This window comes from Arvicanthis niloticus, chromosome 9 (genome assembly GCF_011762505.2).
Source record: "Arvicanthis niloticus isolate mArvNil1 chromosome 9, mArvNil1.pat.X, whole genome shotgun sequence".
NCBI classification, from domain to species: Eukaryota; Metazoa; Chordata; class Mammalia; order Rodentia; family Muridae; genus Arvicanthis; species Arvicanthis niloticus.
Window position 1 is genome coordinate 67,644,242 of NC_047666.1, and position 18,490 is coordinate 67,662,731.

Here is an 18,490-nt window from a genome sequence, read left to right on the forward strand (position 1 = left end):
CTTTTGCAGCAGAGAGAAACCATGGTCTTTCATCTCACAGTCTTTGTGTGTCTTCCCTGTGAATGTGCAGTCCTAAGTCAGTCTTTCTCTGAGGACCTTGACCATTCTGTGCTCAGGGTACCTGTGACAGTCCACTGTGGTACACCAGGGAGCATTTGAGATCTGAATCATTCTGATTATTTCCCTGCTTGAGAGTTTAATCCTATGCTGTGTCTGCACTGTGTGGTAAGAGCGAGTTGTGCAACTCATATGAAGCTAATATTATCCAAGCACAATTTCGAAAATTACTTTATGTAAAGAAAAAGGAAGAAACGTGAGGAAGAAAAGTGTTCCTCTTTCAACCATATCTGTTCTTGTCTGAGGCCACAGACTGACTGTGGCTCATGGGCACATATTTGAGTGACTGGCATAGTGGATTTTTCAAAAAGAAATTCTAGCTTGTGAGGTTAGCTGCAGTTTACACAGGGTTGAAAGTTTATGTAGACTTATTTAACCATCAGCCTTGTCAACTTTGAGAAATTGAGAATTGTCAGAAAGGACAATTTCTGGAGCTTTCTTTGAATATTCATCAATGCCTGAAGAAACTCTTTATGCAGATCTAAAATTCCAGGACTCTGCTAAGAAAGAAGAAGCCCAAACATCTGATAAATGTGGGGGGAAAGGTAAGATTTCAAGCCATGGATGTGAGGTAAGGCAGTGGCAATGGCCACAGTATGAATTTTTAAGTTTTAAAAATATTTAGTGTGCAGTATGAATTTTTGATCTGGCCTTTCATTTAAACCCCAAATACCAAAGTGATTTAAATGATTTTTTTTTTCTTTAAGGCATAGGCATTTCTTTAATCCATTGCAATAAAACATTATATTTTACATTTTTTAAGTATTAAATTCAGGTATGTGTGAAGAAATTGTATTTTCAAATGATGGTGGTTTATTGTGAAGGGTTTTGTGTGTGTGTGAGTGTGTGTGTATGTGTGTGTGTGTGCACGTGTCTGTGTGTTTGTGTTCATCTGAAGCCATGGAATTAGGATTATACCTTGTTCAGGAGAGTCATGTTCTTCTTGCTAGAGTTTTGAAAAGAAAGATCTTGAAGTGTAAGAGAAAGACAAAGAAAAAGAGAACATCTTTTTTTTTTTTTTTTAAATCTGGTTTCTTTCCTCATTGTTCACAGAGCCTGTACTGGTCTAGATCTCTTGGTATTTCCCTGTTTTATCCTAACATTTAGATCTCTATTCTATGTCTTAAATTTAGGTCAAATTTAATCCATGTATGTGTATGCATATACGTGTGAACATGTATGAATGTATATGTGTTTGTATGTGTGCATGTGCTTGTATGGAGGCCTGAGGACACCTTGAGGAGACAGTCCTCTCCTTGCACCATGTAAACCACCAAGAATTTACCTTAGGTTTTAAGGCTTGCACAGCAAGGGCAGTCAGCCCCTGAGCTACCTCTGCCTCATGTCTCTGCCTCACAGCTCTGCTGCCCTACTGTTTTTATACTGCTGAGCAGTCTCTTTTAAGATTGCTTTTCTTTGCTAGATCTGAGGGAGCTTCCCTCATCTCAGCTACCCAGGAGGATGGGAAATTCAAGATCTACCTGGACTGCGAGTGAGTACAGAGTCAACTTGCACAGTCAGTTAAGTGAGATCCTGTCTCAGAGTAAGAAGTAAGAAGAGAGCTGGGGATCCAGCTGAGTGCTAGAGCACTGCTGAGCATGTGTGAGGCTCTACTCTCAATACAGCATTACACAACATGACATACTCTGCACAACACCCACAACACACCGAAACCTGTGGGAAATTCCTTCACACTGCATTCTCCTGGACACATCCTCCTGGTTTTCACTATTCCTGTGGCTGAGCTGGTTTGGTTTTTCTGCTTGTCCTGACTTGTGTTCATTGATGGAGTACTGGAGGGCTCTTCCCAGGTCTCCTGCTCCAGTGCCACTCAATGTGCATTTCTGAGTTATCTCATGCTTTCAGTTTCAAATTCCTATCCATCTCTCTACCTCCTCTATTTCCCTGTCTCTCTCTATCATCTGTCTATCTATCTATTTATCTATCTATCTACATATCTATCTACCTATCTATCTATCTATCTATCTATCTATCTATCTATCTATCTAACATTTATCTATCAATCATCTATCTGTGCCATCAATTTATATCTATCAAACACCTATACTCTATCTATCTATCTATCATCTATCTATCTATCTATCTATCTATCTATCTATCTATCTATCTATCATCTATCTACATATCTATCTATCTATCATCTCTATATCATATATCTCTATATCTATTATCTATCTGTATCTATAATCTATCTATATATCTATCAGTTCTCTTTCAAGCAATCATTTTGCACTTTGTTTCCTATCACTTCAAAATGCATCTAGATGACAACATAAACACACTTACCTCTATTCTGTTTTATTAGCAGCCACAATAAATTCTAGTGCCTAACTGACACAGATCTGATAACTTACATAACTGAATATATAAATGAATTAGAAAACAATTATAACAAAAGATAGACTATGTGTTTGTATTTAAAACCTCAGATAAGGACTGTAACATTTATAGTATTTTCACTAACAATTTTCCAAATTATTAAGAAATCAAGTTTTATTTTTTGTACATTACTTTGTAAGATTTCACAAAATTATTATGCCATCATCTGTTGATACATTTCAAGAGCAGAGAAAAATATTAGGTTATTCTTGAATTACTTTCTTGAAACAGTCTTTTTCTATATCCATACATGGGGATAATTTAAATCATGTATTGCCTTAACAATAATTCCCCATGTATTTTTTTTTTAACTTTTTAGAGAAATGATCTAGTTTGTGATTTATTGTCCATAAAATAATAAAAGCATTCTATGAGAAGGGTTTTCTTAAAAAAATCATAGAAAATATTGAAAAAATTGTAATGAGAAATTCAGGCCCAGACTAGGAAAGGCACATAGCTGATGGTAGATAGAGGGACACAGAAAGTGACAACCTGCTTTACTGCACTGCAGCCCGGTTATTAGCTTTAGAGGGGACCACACAAACAAGCAGAAGTGCTTCCTCTTTTAAACATCACCTCCACATTCCAAAAACCTCCTCAGAAAGCTTCCTTCAGTCTCCAGGAACATACTTTCCACAAACGTATCCGAGGACACTCTACTTGTGCCTCCATTTTTTTCTTTTCTCTATTTTATAAGGTTATCTTTACCTTTTTTCGTCTCTTTTGTCAATGAAGGGTTAATGTCTTTGCCTTTGAGACTCATTTCTCATTAAAAAGAACTAAGTTTTTTTGAAAAAACTTAGTCCTTTTTAAGTTTTTTTGAAAAAACTTAGTCTCTTTTTTTAAAGTTATTGCCTTGATCTTATTGGTAAGATGTTTGAGACATTTCATGAACAAAAACTTCTCTGGGGTAAGAGATAGCATAGTCAAAGATCTGAAACTAATCCTGGTGTCTTAGTTATGGTTTCCTATCTGATTTGTCTTGAAAAAAGTCTAGTAAAATACATAGATGAAAGAAATGAGGGGAAGATGGATGATGGTTGGATGGATGGGTGCATGGATGATGGATGGATGAATGTGGATGGATAGATGAAGTTAAGGGGTGAACTGCTTCTAGAATGCTATGCTTTTTTCTTTTCACAGTATCTTCTGCTGTTTCCCATTCACAACATAAAACAGTCGTGATTCTGACTCTTCTGTGCCTTCTGCTGTTTATTGGAGTAGTGACCTTAGGAGGCATCTGTATGTATCACCTCATTCTTTTAAAAGATATTTTACATTTAATTAAAGTATACTTGCCTCATCCCCACCCCCTTCCCAATAATTTTTCTCATTCTCCTGCCTTCTCCATCTCAAATTTTGTCATTGTTACATAGGTATGTGAATAAACATATTAATGCAACCTGGTGAGATGTTGTATGTTGTATATGTTTACATATCATATATGTATGGATGTATATACTTATTTTCTGGTTGACTGGGAGATGTAGAATGTCAGGTGTTGTTGAATCAATGTTTATTCTTTGAATTAAGTCCTTGTAATAATCTGTCCCAAGAGTGGCCTTATAATGTGGTCAATAGACACATGCTTGGTCTTGCCAATCACTCCTCTAAAGAAGCCTTTTCATACTACTTTAACATGTTAATACTGAAAAAAAAAAACTTCATCAATTTTCTAAAGGTGATAGGATAACTTAGAATTTATAAGTATTTTTAAAATCATCTACCATTTATTTCTCTTCTTTTGTTTTTGAAAAAAAAAAAAACCTGGAGTTTATACAACTTTGGAGAAAGAAATGACAAAATCAAATCATTTACAAAGCATCAAGGAAGAACTTCAGAGAAATGTTTCCCTACAGCTGACATACAATCTCAGCAACTTAGAGAAAATCCAGAACCTTTCCACCATGCTGCAAAACATAGCCACCCAGCTGTGTCAAGAGCTGTATAACAAAGATCCAGGTAATCCTGCATTGCTCTCAAAACTGTTCCCAAGGCAGTAAAAAACCTAAGCCTGTGATTAATTTTTAGAGTTGTAAGTGAGTTCCCTAGTGATGGGCAATATGTCTGAATCTGGTCAGGTACTTGAATGTTTTTGGTTTGTCCAAGTTCTGTGTCAGGTTTCTAGGGTGATAAATAGGGATGTAGATGATTTGTTTTCTTTCTTGACCTAAAGAGAGGAAACACAGTAAATCTGATCAATGTCACCCAGACAATAAAGGGATAATTGTCAAGAATATTGAAACCAACCTGTAAAACTCTGTCCTTCTAGAGCACAAATGTAAACCATGTCCAAAGGGTTCACAATGGTACAAGGACAGCTGTTATTCTGAAGCCAATGGGTATAAAACATGGCAAGAGAGTGTTAAGTTCTGCTCTTCTCGGAATGCCAGCCTTTTGAAGGTTAAGAACAAGGATGTACTGGTAAGGTTCCATGTCTCTGTTCCCTACAAAAAGGAATCAGCTTCACATCATGACATATGGATTACAGAGGTATGCAATGGGAAGACATGCAGTGTCTTGACTCGGGATTGTTTTCCTTGGAAGCCCAGAGGACAGGGCCTTGCACTTTTGTCTTAGGAAAATCACAATCAAGGTAAAACACAGAAGGTTTTAGCTTAAGTGGAATTTTAGAAATTGTAAGATAGATGGGTAGACCTGGGACTCCCAGAATCCTTGGGTTTGGGTATTTCCAACTTGGAAGTGTAAAAGCAGGTTTCTGTGTATGCCTTCTGAATAGTTCTCCAAAGTCAGAGAGTATCATAGCCAAGGCTCACCACTCCCATAAAAACCACATGGGGGCGTTTTCTCTTTTGTTATTATATTATATCTTTTTTTATATCTTTTGTTCACTAGGCAAAACAAAACAGCTTAACCCAGATAGAATGATATATATGTAAATAAGTACACTGGGTTGATAGAGAGGATACAAATGCTAAATATATATATTTAGCAGACTTATTAGGACCAATGAAAAGTGAATTCTCCTGTTTATTTGTGGTTCTCAACCTTCCTAATGCTGTGACCCTTTAATACAGTTCCTCATGTTGTGGTGACCTTCAACTATAAAATTATTTTTGTTGCTACGTCATAACTGTAATTTTGCTACTGTTATGAATTGTAATTTTAAACATCTAAGCTTTCTGATTGTCTTAGTCAAGGCCTGTGAAAAGGGCACTCAACTCCAAGTGGTTTAGTGACCCACAGGTTGAGAACCACTAATCTAAATAGTGTCTTTGCATTTTATTAATTAGTCCATAGTTCTGATCTTTCACATAGAAATCGTTTATTATTTGCTGGGTTTTTTTTTTTTTTTTTTTTTTTTTTTTTTTTTTTTTTTTTAGACAAGTCTTACTCAGTATTCTGGCTAACCTCTCACAGCAATCCTGCCTCAGCCTTTCAAGGGCTAGAATAACCAGTGTGAGCTGCTGATCCACAATTATAGTCATTTATTGTGGTACAAAATTATATCACCTTAAGAGCTCAGCTTTTCTACGATAAAAAACATGTCATCTTTTATAGGAGAAAAGAATTCTCTATAATATCAAGTATTCTGTCTCATTCAACTTTCTCAAGTGATCATTTATAACTATTTACTTAAAAAACACAACTGTCTTTAAAAACACACACACACATGCACACACACATACACACAGTCTACTTTGGTCATAAATTCTGCGCGGGCTCTCTTTCCGTAGTTACTATTTTTCTCTGACTGTGGTGCTTTTTTCCTCTTTTACTGTTAAGTCTGGTTTGTAATCATTATCCACTTCCTTTGACTAAGAGTGAGTATTCGCTAAACAAATATTTAGATCAGAAAATTGTTAAGCTTTTCATTGACCCTATATTAATGTTACTCAATGAATCACTAAGTTCTTTCATCATTGGTGGTGAAGGCTGAAGAGATCTCAGAGACATCAACCCACTGTTACAAAGTTCTTGGACACATCAAAGAATTCATACACAGAATGCACAAAGTTGAAGGGTTTTATTAGAAAGCCAAAGTAGAGCTGCAGAGGTGACTAAGCAGTTAGGAATGCTGGCTGGTCTTTCAGAGGTCCTGAGTTCAATTCTCAGCAACCACATGGTGGCTCAGGACCATCTGCAGTGGGATCCGATTATTTCTTCTGGTGTGTGTGAAGACAGAGCACTCAGATACATTAAAATAAATAATTGTCTTGTGAGAATTTACTGAAAGAAGTTTCTGGAATGAACCAGGATTTAACCAGGGTCTACCCTTTCTGTTTGTTCTTACACTGGAGCACTGGATGTGTATTAGTATCAGACGCAAAGGAGAGCTGTAGTTTTTGCAAGGCTGATCAGAATATAGCAATGAAATAAAGGACTGTTTGAAACAACCAGGGTCAGCCATGGTTCTGACCAGCTCCTGTGGTGGTTTTGAATGTTTGCACAGTTTCAGGATATCCTGCTGTAACACAGCTAGCTCTGTGATTGCATCAGCCTCTGGGCAATGTAGCTTCTGTCTCATCCTTCCCTGCCTCTACACAGCAGGCCCTGCTTTCTTTCTGCTAGACAGGGAAATAGGCTGTGAAACTGTCATCTTCCCTTATTATTATTTTGTTCTCTCATATATCACATTTCCCATCCAAAATTTCCCTCCTGTCTACCTAGCCCATCCTTCTAACCCTCCTCTGTTACCCTTCAGAAAAGGGCATGAATCCCAGGGATATAAAACAAACATGCAATGTGAAGTTGCCATAAAACTAGGCCCCTCTCCTTATATTAAGGTTGGATGAGGCAACCTGGTAGGAGGAAAAGAGTCCCTAGAGCAGGCCAAAGAGTCAGAGACAGCCTCATTTCCTGTTAGGAATCCTACAACACCAAACTGCACAATGATAGCATATTCAGAGGGCCCAGGTTAAACCCATGCAGGCTCCTTGATTGTTGGTCCAGTCTCAGTGAGCCTCTGTGAGTCCAGGTTTGTTGATTCTGTGAGTGTCCTTGTGGTGTCCTTGACCCCTGTGGCTCCTACAGTCCTTTCTCCCTTCTTTCTCAGGATTCACTGAGTTACACCTAATCTTTGACTGTGGCTCTCTGCATCTGTTTTCATCACTTGCTTAAATGGAGCCCCTCTAATGAAGATCATGCCAGAAGCCAGGATCCTGTCTATGTCCTAGTTCTATCCATTTGCCTGCAAATTTCATGTTATTTTTTAAACATCTGAGTAATACTCCATTGAGTAAATGTACCACATTTTCTTTATCCATTGTGTAGTTGAGTGACATGTAAGTTGTTTCTAGTTTCTGGCTCTTATGAATAAAGCTGTTATGAAGATAGTTGAGCAAGTATCCGTGTAGTATTGTGGACCATCCTGTGGGTATTTATTTACCCAAGAGTGGTAGAGCTGGGTCTTCATAAATCTACTCCCACTTTTCTGAGAAACTATCAAATTGATTTTCAAAGTAGCTGTGCAAGTTTGCACTCCCACTAGCAATGGAGGAGTCTGACTCTGCTCCACATCCCCACCAGCATGAGCTATCACTAGTGTCTTTGACCTTAGCCACTCTGACAGGTGTAAGATGGAATCTCAGAGTCATTTTGATTTGCATTTCCCTGATGACTGAGGCTGTTGAACATTTCTTCAAGTGCTTTTGGCCATTTTGGATTTACCTGTTGAGAATTCTCTGTTTAGATCTATACCCCATTTTTTACTAGATTATTTGGTTAGTTGACATCTAGTTTCTTGAGTTCTTTATATGTTTCAGAAATTAGTCCTATGTCAGAAGCAGATTTCCTGAAAATCATTTCCCATTCTGTAGGTTGCCATTTTGTCCTATTGATGGTGTTCTTTGCCTTAAAAAGAAGTTTTCAACTTCATGAGGCCTCTTTTATTAGTTGTTGATCTTAGTGTCTGAGCCATTGATGTTCTGTTCACAAAGATTTCTCCTGGAACACTGACATCTTAAGCAATACTATCAGATTGTTTATCTGTCTTTCTATCTATTCATCTATTTATGTATCTATCTTTCTAATTTTTTCAATCAATCATGATTTACCATCTATTATCTAGTTATCCCTTTTTTTTTATTTTTTATTTATATTCTCACATCAAGGCTAGACAGGGTAACCTTTTAAAATACATTGAAAAATGGTAATGCCACTCCAAAGCTGTCATGTAGGGTTCAGATATAAGAAAAAGCTTATTAAAAAGGCGGTTTTTATTTTTATAGGAATTTTTAAAGTCTAAGAAGTTACGTGGTTACTGGCTAGCATTGTCACCTAGAGAAGATTACAGAGACTCTGAGACACTGAGTGAGAAGATGTTCCTCTCTGAATGGTAAGTCTTTGGTTGTTTTGGATTTTTATAGTTAGATTTGAATAGAGACAATTTCTGAAGGAACTTGGTAGATTGCTGTTAAAAGCAGCTTCAGCTGACACCACTTCCTTAAAGGTAACTGCCCCATCAGACTTTTGTGACATCTACATTCAATTATGTAGAGAGTTGCCACACATACCTTGTCATTATTGTGGCAAATTTCCAACAACCTACAGTAACCAAATTATGAAAACATTTTTTTCTTCTAAAAAAATTACTGCTAATAGTTAAGAAGTTTGCAGAAGCCAAAAACATTCACTAGACACCTTTAAGTACTTAATATTGTGGTATATTCTGAAATTCAAAAGTGAATGAAAGATTGACAGCTTCAAATTAGTCAGGGCTTTATGCATAAGTCTGTATTGAGAGTGCATGCATGTGTGTTTGTGTGTGTGTGTGTGTGTGTGTGTGTGTGTGTAGTGACTGTATGAACGGTGCACTTATGTTTGTGCTGCATTTGTGGTATGTGGGTGTGTGTATGTATATTTATGTCTGATTCTAGTGGAAGTCAGAGGGCAAATTCTGGTGGTTTGTGTGTGTGTGTGTGTGTGTGTTTTCTCTACTTTCTGATTCTTTGAGGAAGAATCCCTCACTGGACTGGAACTCTCCAACAGTCTAGGTTTCAGGGAGTCCCAGTGATCTGCTTGCCTGTGTCTCCCTAACAATAGGATTATGAATGTGCTTTACCAGGCTCAGATTTTATTCATGGGTTCTGGTTCAGAAGGAGCAGCCCCTGAAGGGGAGCAATCTTCAGGCCACAAATATCCAGGGGGAGAATGTTATGGTGAACACTTTCTGCACATCCCATCAACATCAGCACATAGACCAGAGGAAGGATTTGTCTGAGGGTCTGAGGTCATGGTCCTCAACTTGTCCAGCTCATGCCAACACCACACCCACTCAAGCCTTCCCACACTCCAGGCTTCTTCTGCTTCCCGAATTAACTGATAAACTATTTGATGACTATTACTAATCAATTTGAGGGTCAATGTTATGTTTATCAAAACCACAATGTGTTCAACTTATAAATATCATTTATCATCACTTACCCATGTTGTAGGCTACTTGGGTAGAAGGACTGCCTGAGATATGGACAGCAGGAACTATCTTATGAGAGATGGTACAGTCTTCAGGTTTTCTAAGTTGCTTTTATTCTATCTTTGGTTGTTAGGTAAGACACCTGAAGATGATAGTGCAAAGTTAAGGTAGAGACTTATGATCTGGCATTATTCTAAGTCATATCAGCCATGGGACGAGAGGCTAAGTCTGGAATCAAATGATAGAAAGTATTCCAGATGAGGGAAATTGAGAAAATAGTATTTCACATCACATATAAGTACCCCAGTAATCAACTGAAATTTAACTTAGACAATATACCACCCAGCTTATAATGTTCTTTTGAAAATTCTCTTCTGTGGGTATAATCAAACTACAACTTGCCAAGTGTGCTTACTTTTCTCTTCCAGGTTTGAAGGAAGCACAGATGACTTAAATGGGATGTACTGTGGATTTATAGACAGAGTAAAGTTTTATTATACATACTGCACTGATCAGAATAAAATCATTTGTGAAAAGACTGCCAGCAAGGTCCAGGTGGAGAGTGTGCTGAATGGCCTTCCAGATGGTAGCCTGTAGCTACTCTGTACTTGCTTGTCTGAAGCTACTATCCTGCTGTGTTGGTTTGGATGAGAAAGGCCCCCAGGGGCTCATGCATTTGAAAACTTGGTCATCCCTTGGTGGAACTCTTTCAGAAGCATAGGAAGGTGTGACCTTGTTGGAGGAGGTGTGTCACTGAGGGTGGGCTTTGAGTTTTTTAAATGGCCCATGCCATTCCCAGTTAGTTCAGTCTCTGTCTTGGGCTTGTGGATTGAGCTATGAACTCACAGCAACTGCTCAAGGCCATGTCTGCTTGCCTGCTGCCATCCTCCTCACCAGGATGGTCATGGACTCTAACTCTCCTGAACCAGGTGCCAAATTAAATGCTTTTATAAGTTACCTCTGTCATGGTGTTTTGTCACAGCAATTTGAAGGTTGCTAAGACATCTACTGTGGGGAAAAAAATCTCGCAGGGGGAGAGGGGAGGGAGTCCATGGGGGAGAGGGGAGGGAGTCTGTAGGTGGTGGAGTCCCACATTGGTACTGTAGAGTGAAAAATTATAAAGGCCATTTTATGAAATATGTGTAGATTTTTCACCTTAGACCTGAGCAGGAAAAGTGCAGATCCCAGAATGCAGAACTGAAAATAAGATTTCAGGCCTTCACATTCCTGTGAAGGACATTGCCTCTGAATCAGAAGACACTAGCTGGATTACATTCCTCCTGCCTCAGGCAACGGGCCCACCTGTGTGTGTGTGGGGGGGCGTGGGGGCCGAAGCAGGAAGACGAATTCCTGACCATAAAAAATACAAGCCATCTAGGTGGGGCTGTGACTGGAGGAAGTGAGAAATATTTTGTAATGACTGTATAGGGGACAGTGACTTGGTAAGACTACATTTTTGAGAAAAATGATTGTACTGAGTAATTTCCATGGCTATTAACCTAGCAGGGTAGGTTTCTCTGGAATGTTTCGCTATTTTTATCCTTGGCAACCCCTCACCTCCGCCCCACTCCCCTGGTTTGTGGTTTTTCTCTTTAAAACGCTCCACGGAGTGGATGTTGGGGTCGGACCCTACTCCTGCGTGAGTACGTGGTCAAACAGCTGGCTGCCAGCTCTTTTCCCTAATAAACCTCTGCTGATTGCATCCAGGTATGGTTTCTTGTGATCTTTGGGTGGTCGTGATTTCCTGAGAATTGAGGAAGGGTCTCCCGAGTATGGGGGTCTTCAGTACAACAGCAGGGAGCTGGCGGCTGAAGTTCAAGGTTCCAGCATTCCAAAGGCTGGGAACCTGGCGGCCACAGATCAGGCAACACGTGGAGTCCGGTTTTCCAAAGCTTTTATTGTTCATGTCATGATGAATGGCTGTAGATGGTATGTGCTTCCCCCCAAAAGCCAGGCTCCCCTGACTTTTTATAGAGATTGGAAAAAAGGGAGGGGATAACTTAATTAGCTACACCCCTGTCCTTTAGATAACTCATTAATATTTTAATCTCTGGAGGTGGAGACTTGTTAATCACACCCTCTACCTGTGTGTTACATGACTGAAGGTAGCAGGTTAAAGGGAGTTACCTCATCCAAGGCCCAACAATCTACCTTTCAGAAGAACTGTAGGCAGTGTGCAACTCCTCTCACACAAACACAGTAACAACAGTGTGACTGCAGTCCTGCCTCTCTATAATGTTTATGTCTACATTTCTTTGTCTCCTTTGCTGACTGCCATGATACTAAGTCATAGTTTATCACCATGTAGTTTTCAGCACACAGTGTGCTGAACACAAGACCGTGTAGCCTATTTCTTCTCTTTTTCCAATGATAAACCAGGCAAATTTAAACCTCAAAGAAAAAAAAGTCTGAAAAATATAATATAGAGAGCACAGTGTGATATGAATAACTTGTATTAAAGATTTATAAACATTTTGAAAAAAAGATGTGAGAGAAAATAAATTTTTTTATTGACAAAGCAAAGCATTTGGTGAATACCTAACACCCTGTCATAGTAAAGTTTAGGAAACAAGGAGTAGCTCTACCAAACATAACCAATCTTTGACATAAAATAAACAGCAAACGAATGAGCAAAACTCTGAAGTTGGAACTGACATCATGGTTCCAGTAAAAGAAACTAGTTCCTAGTTTTAGAATAAGATAAGAATGAACTTCCTCAATCACTTCATTCAACAACTTCTAGTGTCAGAGATTTAGCAATAAAATCAGGCAAGAAAAAGGCATATCAAATTTGAATGTTGGGAAGGGTTAAAATAAATCTTTTTATTTGGAGCTAATATAATATTATACTTAACCTAATATATTAATATACTTGAGAATGTTAATGGCTATTCATGGTTGTCAACTTGACTATATTTGGAATGAACTACAATCCAGAATTGGAAGGCTCACTGGTGATCTAGATCTTGAGGCTGGGAGATACAAGTTTCTGACCTGGATCTTAACATGGAGATCTTGAGGCATAGTGGCTATGGATCCAAGGAGACTAAGGAATGGAGATCTCTGAGTTCAAGGTCAGCCTGGAACAAAACAAGTCCCAGATCCATGTGTGGTGCTACACACCTTTAATCTGGGCCACACCTTTTGCTGGGGTCCTACACAAGGACATTGGAAGAAGGAAGATTCACTCTTGTTTGCCTGCCTGCATTTACTTGCCAGCACATTTGTTGGAATCTACTAGCCTTGTGGGACTGAGCAACTACTAAATCCTTGGACTTCCCATTCACAGCTGACCATTGTTGGGGAGTTAGACTACAGACTCTAAGTCATCATAACAAATTCCTTTAGTATATACAGACAATCCATAAATTCTGTGACTCTAGAACACCCTGACTAATACAAGAACCAATACAGTTTTTTAATTGCTATAGTAAGCCTTATATCATAACAAAATCACTGGATAAAATTTCAGCAGAACTCAAACGTATTTCTATGTATTAACAATGAGCAATTGGAAATAAAATTTAAGAGGCAATCTCTTTTTAACAGCTTCTCCAAAAATACAATGTTAAAAAACACAAACTATAACTAAAAACAGTAGTAAATATCTACGCACATGTATGTGGCAGGGTATGGGTCCCACATCCACTCCACCACAGGGCTCAGCCACTAGGAGAGGCAGGGCACAGGAAGTTGACCATACTTACTCTGTGCTGTCCTAGGTGAGTATTGAGATAGATATAGGGCAGCTTTGGGACATCACTCTGGAGTTGGGGAAGTGGAGTCTGAGGGGTGGTATGGCTGGAGATGGCTTGGGGGTCCCCAGGCCTGCAAGGAGGGCAGGGCTGTTTGGTTCTCAAGCTCTCAGACACTTAGGCACCACTGGAAGCCATAGAAGAGCTGAGAATGGAGTGAGGGCTGAAGGATGGATCTGGCCTTAGGCCAGGTTTTGGAGGGGTGGGGGTAAAGGAGGTGAGAAAAAGAGGGGTGCTCCAGCTGGTCCTGCAGGAGGAGTTCTTGTCTTGTCTGTGGTGGGCTTGAGCTTGGTTTTGGTCGTAGCTGTGGCTGTGAGTGCAGCAAGGCCTAGGAGAGATTCGAAGGTGGCTCTACAGGCAAAGGTCTTCTCCATGGCTGCCCATGGCAGATTTCCATGGATTAAAGGCATTTATTGTCATGGCAGAAAGTGGATGAGTAAAATCATACCCAACTATTAAGGGTGGGCCTGAGGTTAAATACCTTTTGCAGGGAGGAATATCTGGGAAAGAAGCTTATTGGGTAAGCTCTCCAGGCCTTTATGTACCTTATTAGAATGGAGATCTCTCTTGAGTCTACTTGACCACAGGTCAAATTCTTTACATATGAGGGACTTGGGGTGTTGCCCATCCATGACTGATAACCACAAATCTACGGGGGGTAGGGAGGCTGCAGCTAGTGACAGAAGCCTGGTGCCTGGGAACAGGTGAAATGCCTACTGTCCCTTCTGAGTTTCAGGGGTTTCAAGCCTTAGCTCAACTGGGAGCCAAGCTACCTTTCAGGGTCCCACAATATGTACAATTTAATCCATTTTCTTTCCTAGGAATCTCAACATTTAATGATTGTAAGCAGATTTCTAGTTACAGAGTCTCCTATTGAGACAACCAAATAGTTCACTGAGAATATATCCCCAGTCAATTTCTCATTTCTTTCTTTTCTGGGAGATATTCCTGCAAGCCATGTACATGAAAGGACATTTTGCAGGGGATCAAACTTGAACAATAACCAACAAGATTAGGCCAAGAAAGCAGATGCTAAGAGTTGAGGCCTGAAATACCTGTTGCCCATTGGCTAATGAAAACTCCATCACTGTGTTAGAGGCGGGGGGAAATATTGTCAATCCAGATAGTAAGAGCATAATTGTATTTAAAGGACAAACAACCCTTTGCTAGATTGGTGAACCAGTAGAGACAAGAAAGTGTCAGAGAGATACATCAGCATTTGAAAAATATGTGTAGAAGACACACGATAAGGAGAGGGAACTTAGGGAACCATTAGCAACATTTTTCACTTGTCCTTTAGAACAAGAAGTGGAAGGACCACAAGTGTAAAGTAAGAAATGAGATTAAATTCCCCAAAGGTGATGGCTGCCATGATGCTGAATGAAAAAGCTCATTATCTTATTGTAAGGAGCAGGCCCTTAACAGGACTAACTTCATATTTGTAATAATAATAATAATAAAGCAATTTTGAAGTGAAGTTTTTATTGAAGTGCTGTGATAACCAGAATTTATTTAGATAACTAAAAGTTGTTTTGAATCTTTATGAATTAAAATATTTGTACATTAAAACAAGTTATTTGGATAAGTGTGTTAACCAGCTGTAATGAGTTCAGAACCCAAAGATAACCAGACACGACTGGTTATCTGATGCGTGTCAGCAATAACACCAATTCAAGCATAAAAAAGGAGCTCTGGCCAGAGGACATCATCACACTGGTAGTCATGACTGACTAAGTGATCCTCCCCTGACCAAGAGTCCGCCAGCATTGACTGTGCCTCCTGCTTTGTGGTCAAGCACTCTGCAGCATCAACCATCACAGCAGCAGCAGAGAAACTGATGCCTCCAACTTTGTGGTCAAGCCCTAACTTCATGGTCAAGCCCCCTAAGAGGTCAAATTAGCAATTCAATTCCCTGACTCTGAACATGTAACTCAAATCCATCTTAAGGACTCAGGTCTTATAACCCATGAATGAATGATGTACCTATTGCTATGTTTATTTCTTTGGTAATTAGCAATTAATTATTTGTGTTCATGGTGCTGATATTGATAGAGGTAATGCATAGGAAATGTGGCAATACCTCTTTGTGACAATAGCTTTGGCATTGGTAATAATATATTGTTTGCTGTGCATCATTAAAGAGTAATTGAATGTCAAAACCTCTGTCTCTGGCATACTCTCTCTTCTCTTGTGGAGCTGACAGTCTCACAGTCAATCCAGTATGATACCTGAGTGGAGAAGGACCTGTTGCTCCTCTCCCCAAGGGGATACTAAATCCTTATCACAACCTGCTCCTTACAGGTAAGGTACAGGGCTTGAGACACTCATTTAATGGGACAGTGAGGAAAGAGAAGGACTCATGGGAATTACTAACAGAAAGGGTGGAACACCAATGGATATAAAAAATGAAGCAGGGCAAAGATCAGACTGAGGCCAAAGCAAATTGACCCATCCTGTCCAGTGAAGCTAAGTACACTGAAGAAAATGCCAAAGATCTGTGTTGGGACACTGGGGCGATGCCACACATTTGGGTTCAGGAGCAGAGCAACCAAAGCACTTCTCATTTTTATTATTAAAGCTATCAAAACACAAGGTGACTTTTGTCTCCAACATGTTATGGGGACCTGAAGGTTAGAGGTTAGTCTACTTAGAAAGACCTTGTGTTAAGTAGGGTGTAGATATGATTAGAGAAGAAACAGTCTTTTCTATTCTATCTTTAACATTGTTATATCTCTTAGATCCCTGTTGGAGAGCATCCATTAGATTTCTAAGCCTACTGGTCCCCAAGTATCTTCCCTGGCCATGGTCACATGAATGGGAAGTTATGGTGGCAAGACCTGAAGTAGCTGGTCACACTGCATCTGTAAACATGGAGAGCAGTGAATGCTGATGTTCAGTTTGCTTTCTCTTCTTCATTCACTCCAGGACCCAAGCCCATGGATTGTGTCTCTCACAGTTACAGTGGGTCTCCCCACATGGAGTCACCTAGAACATTCATTACAAGCATTCCCAGGAACATGTCTCTTAGGTGACTTTAGATCATTTCAAACTGACAGTACTGTGACAGATATTGATTATTATCTAGAGGTACAAAATCTACAAGAGAGGTATGCTTCTACACTAAGTTAAACAAAACAAAACATATTTGCCATCAAAAACAAATAATAAAGTTTCAAAGATATGGGGATATTACAGGAGTTACTTTAACAGCACACAGAGACTTTTATGTTCTTATAAGAGCATTGGAAAAGAAAAAAAAACCAAAGGCTTGGGTTGGTTGTTAATATCTGTAAATTTTGCAAATTTTAGAAGAAACCAGCAAATGTCAAATTATTTATTTTCTTTATTTTCATGCTCATGCTTTACTACTGTAACGTATTTTTTTGTCTTCTGAAATTTATGCAACTATTGACACTTGGTTTCAGGTGAAAATAATTTTTAAGCATTGGTCACAGTGCATAGTGTTCTATTAATACAGTGAAACTGAATCTTAGTACTTACAAATCTAGACTTTTGAATCCGGAAGCTTTGGGTTATACTCTTAGATTTGTTTCCTAGAACAATTTTTAGTGCTAGCTGCTGCACAGTTGTGGCAGGAATGAATAGTTTGGTAGAAGATCTGTAGTGGAATAGACTCTGGACACCCAGAATCCTGACCAAGAAAACCTTCAAGAGGCTGAGGAACCAGTTTTCTCCCTAGAGGGATACTGTCCTCTAGCGGTCGCATGGAAGAACATCCTCCTAGTGTTGTACTAAAAGGAAATTTTAGTTGGAATAAAACCAACTGTTACAGGTCTGACTCTGGTGAAAATAGTCTTGGTCTCCACTAGCAGCACCCCTACACCGTGTCCATATAATCCTATTTACTGTGGAAGGCACTGAAAGATGCTCAACAAAGCGGGGTAGTGCACATCTGTAATCTCAGAACTCAGAAGGAGGCCGAGTGCAAGTCCACAGCTGAGTTCTGGGCCAGCCTCAGCTGCACAACGATTTACTGTTACATCCCAGTTGGTTTCACAAACATCTACACAGTGATACTTCAGTAGAGTATCTCAGGATATTAGGCGCCTCATGGTTCCAAACATGTTATTTCTTTGTGATGGTAATATTCAAAATCTTTCCTTGCAATTATTTATTATTTATATGTGCCAAAGTATCAATAAGAATTTCAAAGAGATATTAGGAGAAGGTATTTAAAAAGTAGCACTGCCTGCCTGCTGGGCAGTGGTAGCACACACCTTTAATCCCAGCACTTGGGAGGCAGAGGGAGGTGGATTTCTGAGTCTGAGACCAGCCTGGTCTACAGAGTGAGTTCCAGGACAGCCAGAGCTACACAGAGAAACCCTGTCTCAAAAAACAAACAAACAAACAAAAAAGTAGCACTGCAGACTGAGGAGATGCCCTAGCTTTAAGTCATAGTCCCCAGACCATAAAGACACCTATTTTCCCTGAACAACAGAAAATGATTTATGAACCTGGTGTAACGAACCACACTGTGAGTGTGCATGCTTAGAGCAGCAATCTGTGTTTGAGAGATCCTTTAAGTTCTGCAGGCCAGGAAACCCCAAAACAACCTGGTCCTTTTGCACAAAGCCTCAATCCACATGAGGTGCTTCAATAAACCAAAGAAAAAGGGAAGGAAGCTAGTACCAGCAGGACCCAGGATATGTCTTACATCTTTGACTCGCCTATTTATTTACAAGTCACACACGTGGTAGTGGTAATGTCACATGTTTTATTATATTTACTTAGTTATTTACTGGGGGGCATGAATTGAGATGGTGCCTTTCTATGTAGTATTAGATGTCCTGGATCTCACTATGTACAGGATGTTAGCCAGAAA

General features: G+C 39.4%; 1 protein-coding gene across 1 annotated transcript; it reads left to right on the forward strand.

Moving 5' to 3' along the window:
* The first annotated feature begins 306 nt into the window (after positions 1–306).
* LOC117715264 (C-type lectin domain family 12 member A-like) lies at positions 307–10,849 on the forward strand. The gene is made up of 6 exons (XM_034511996.2): positions 307–662; positions 3,661–3,759; positions 4,291–4,479; positions 4,790–4,941; positions 8,709–8,815; positions 10,321–10,849. Exons 1-6 carry the CDS (start codon positions 572–574, stop codon positions 10,487–10,489), a joined length of 807 nt encoding a protein of 268 aa, XP_034367887.1. The 5' UTR covers positions 307–571; the 3' UTR covers positions 10,490–10,849.
* Positions 10,850–18,490: the final 7,641 nt, after the last annotated feature.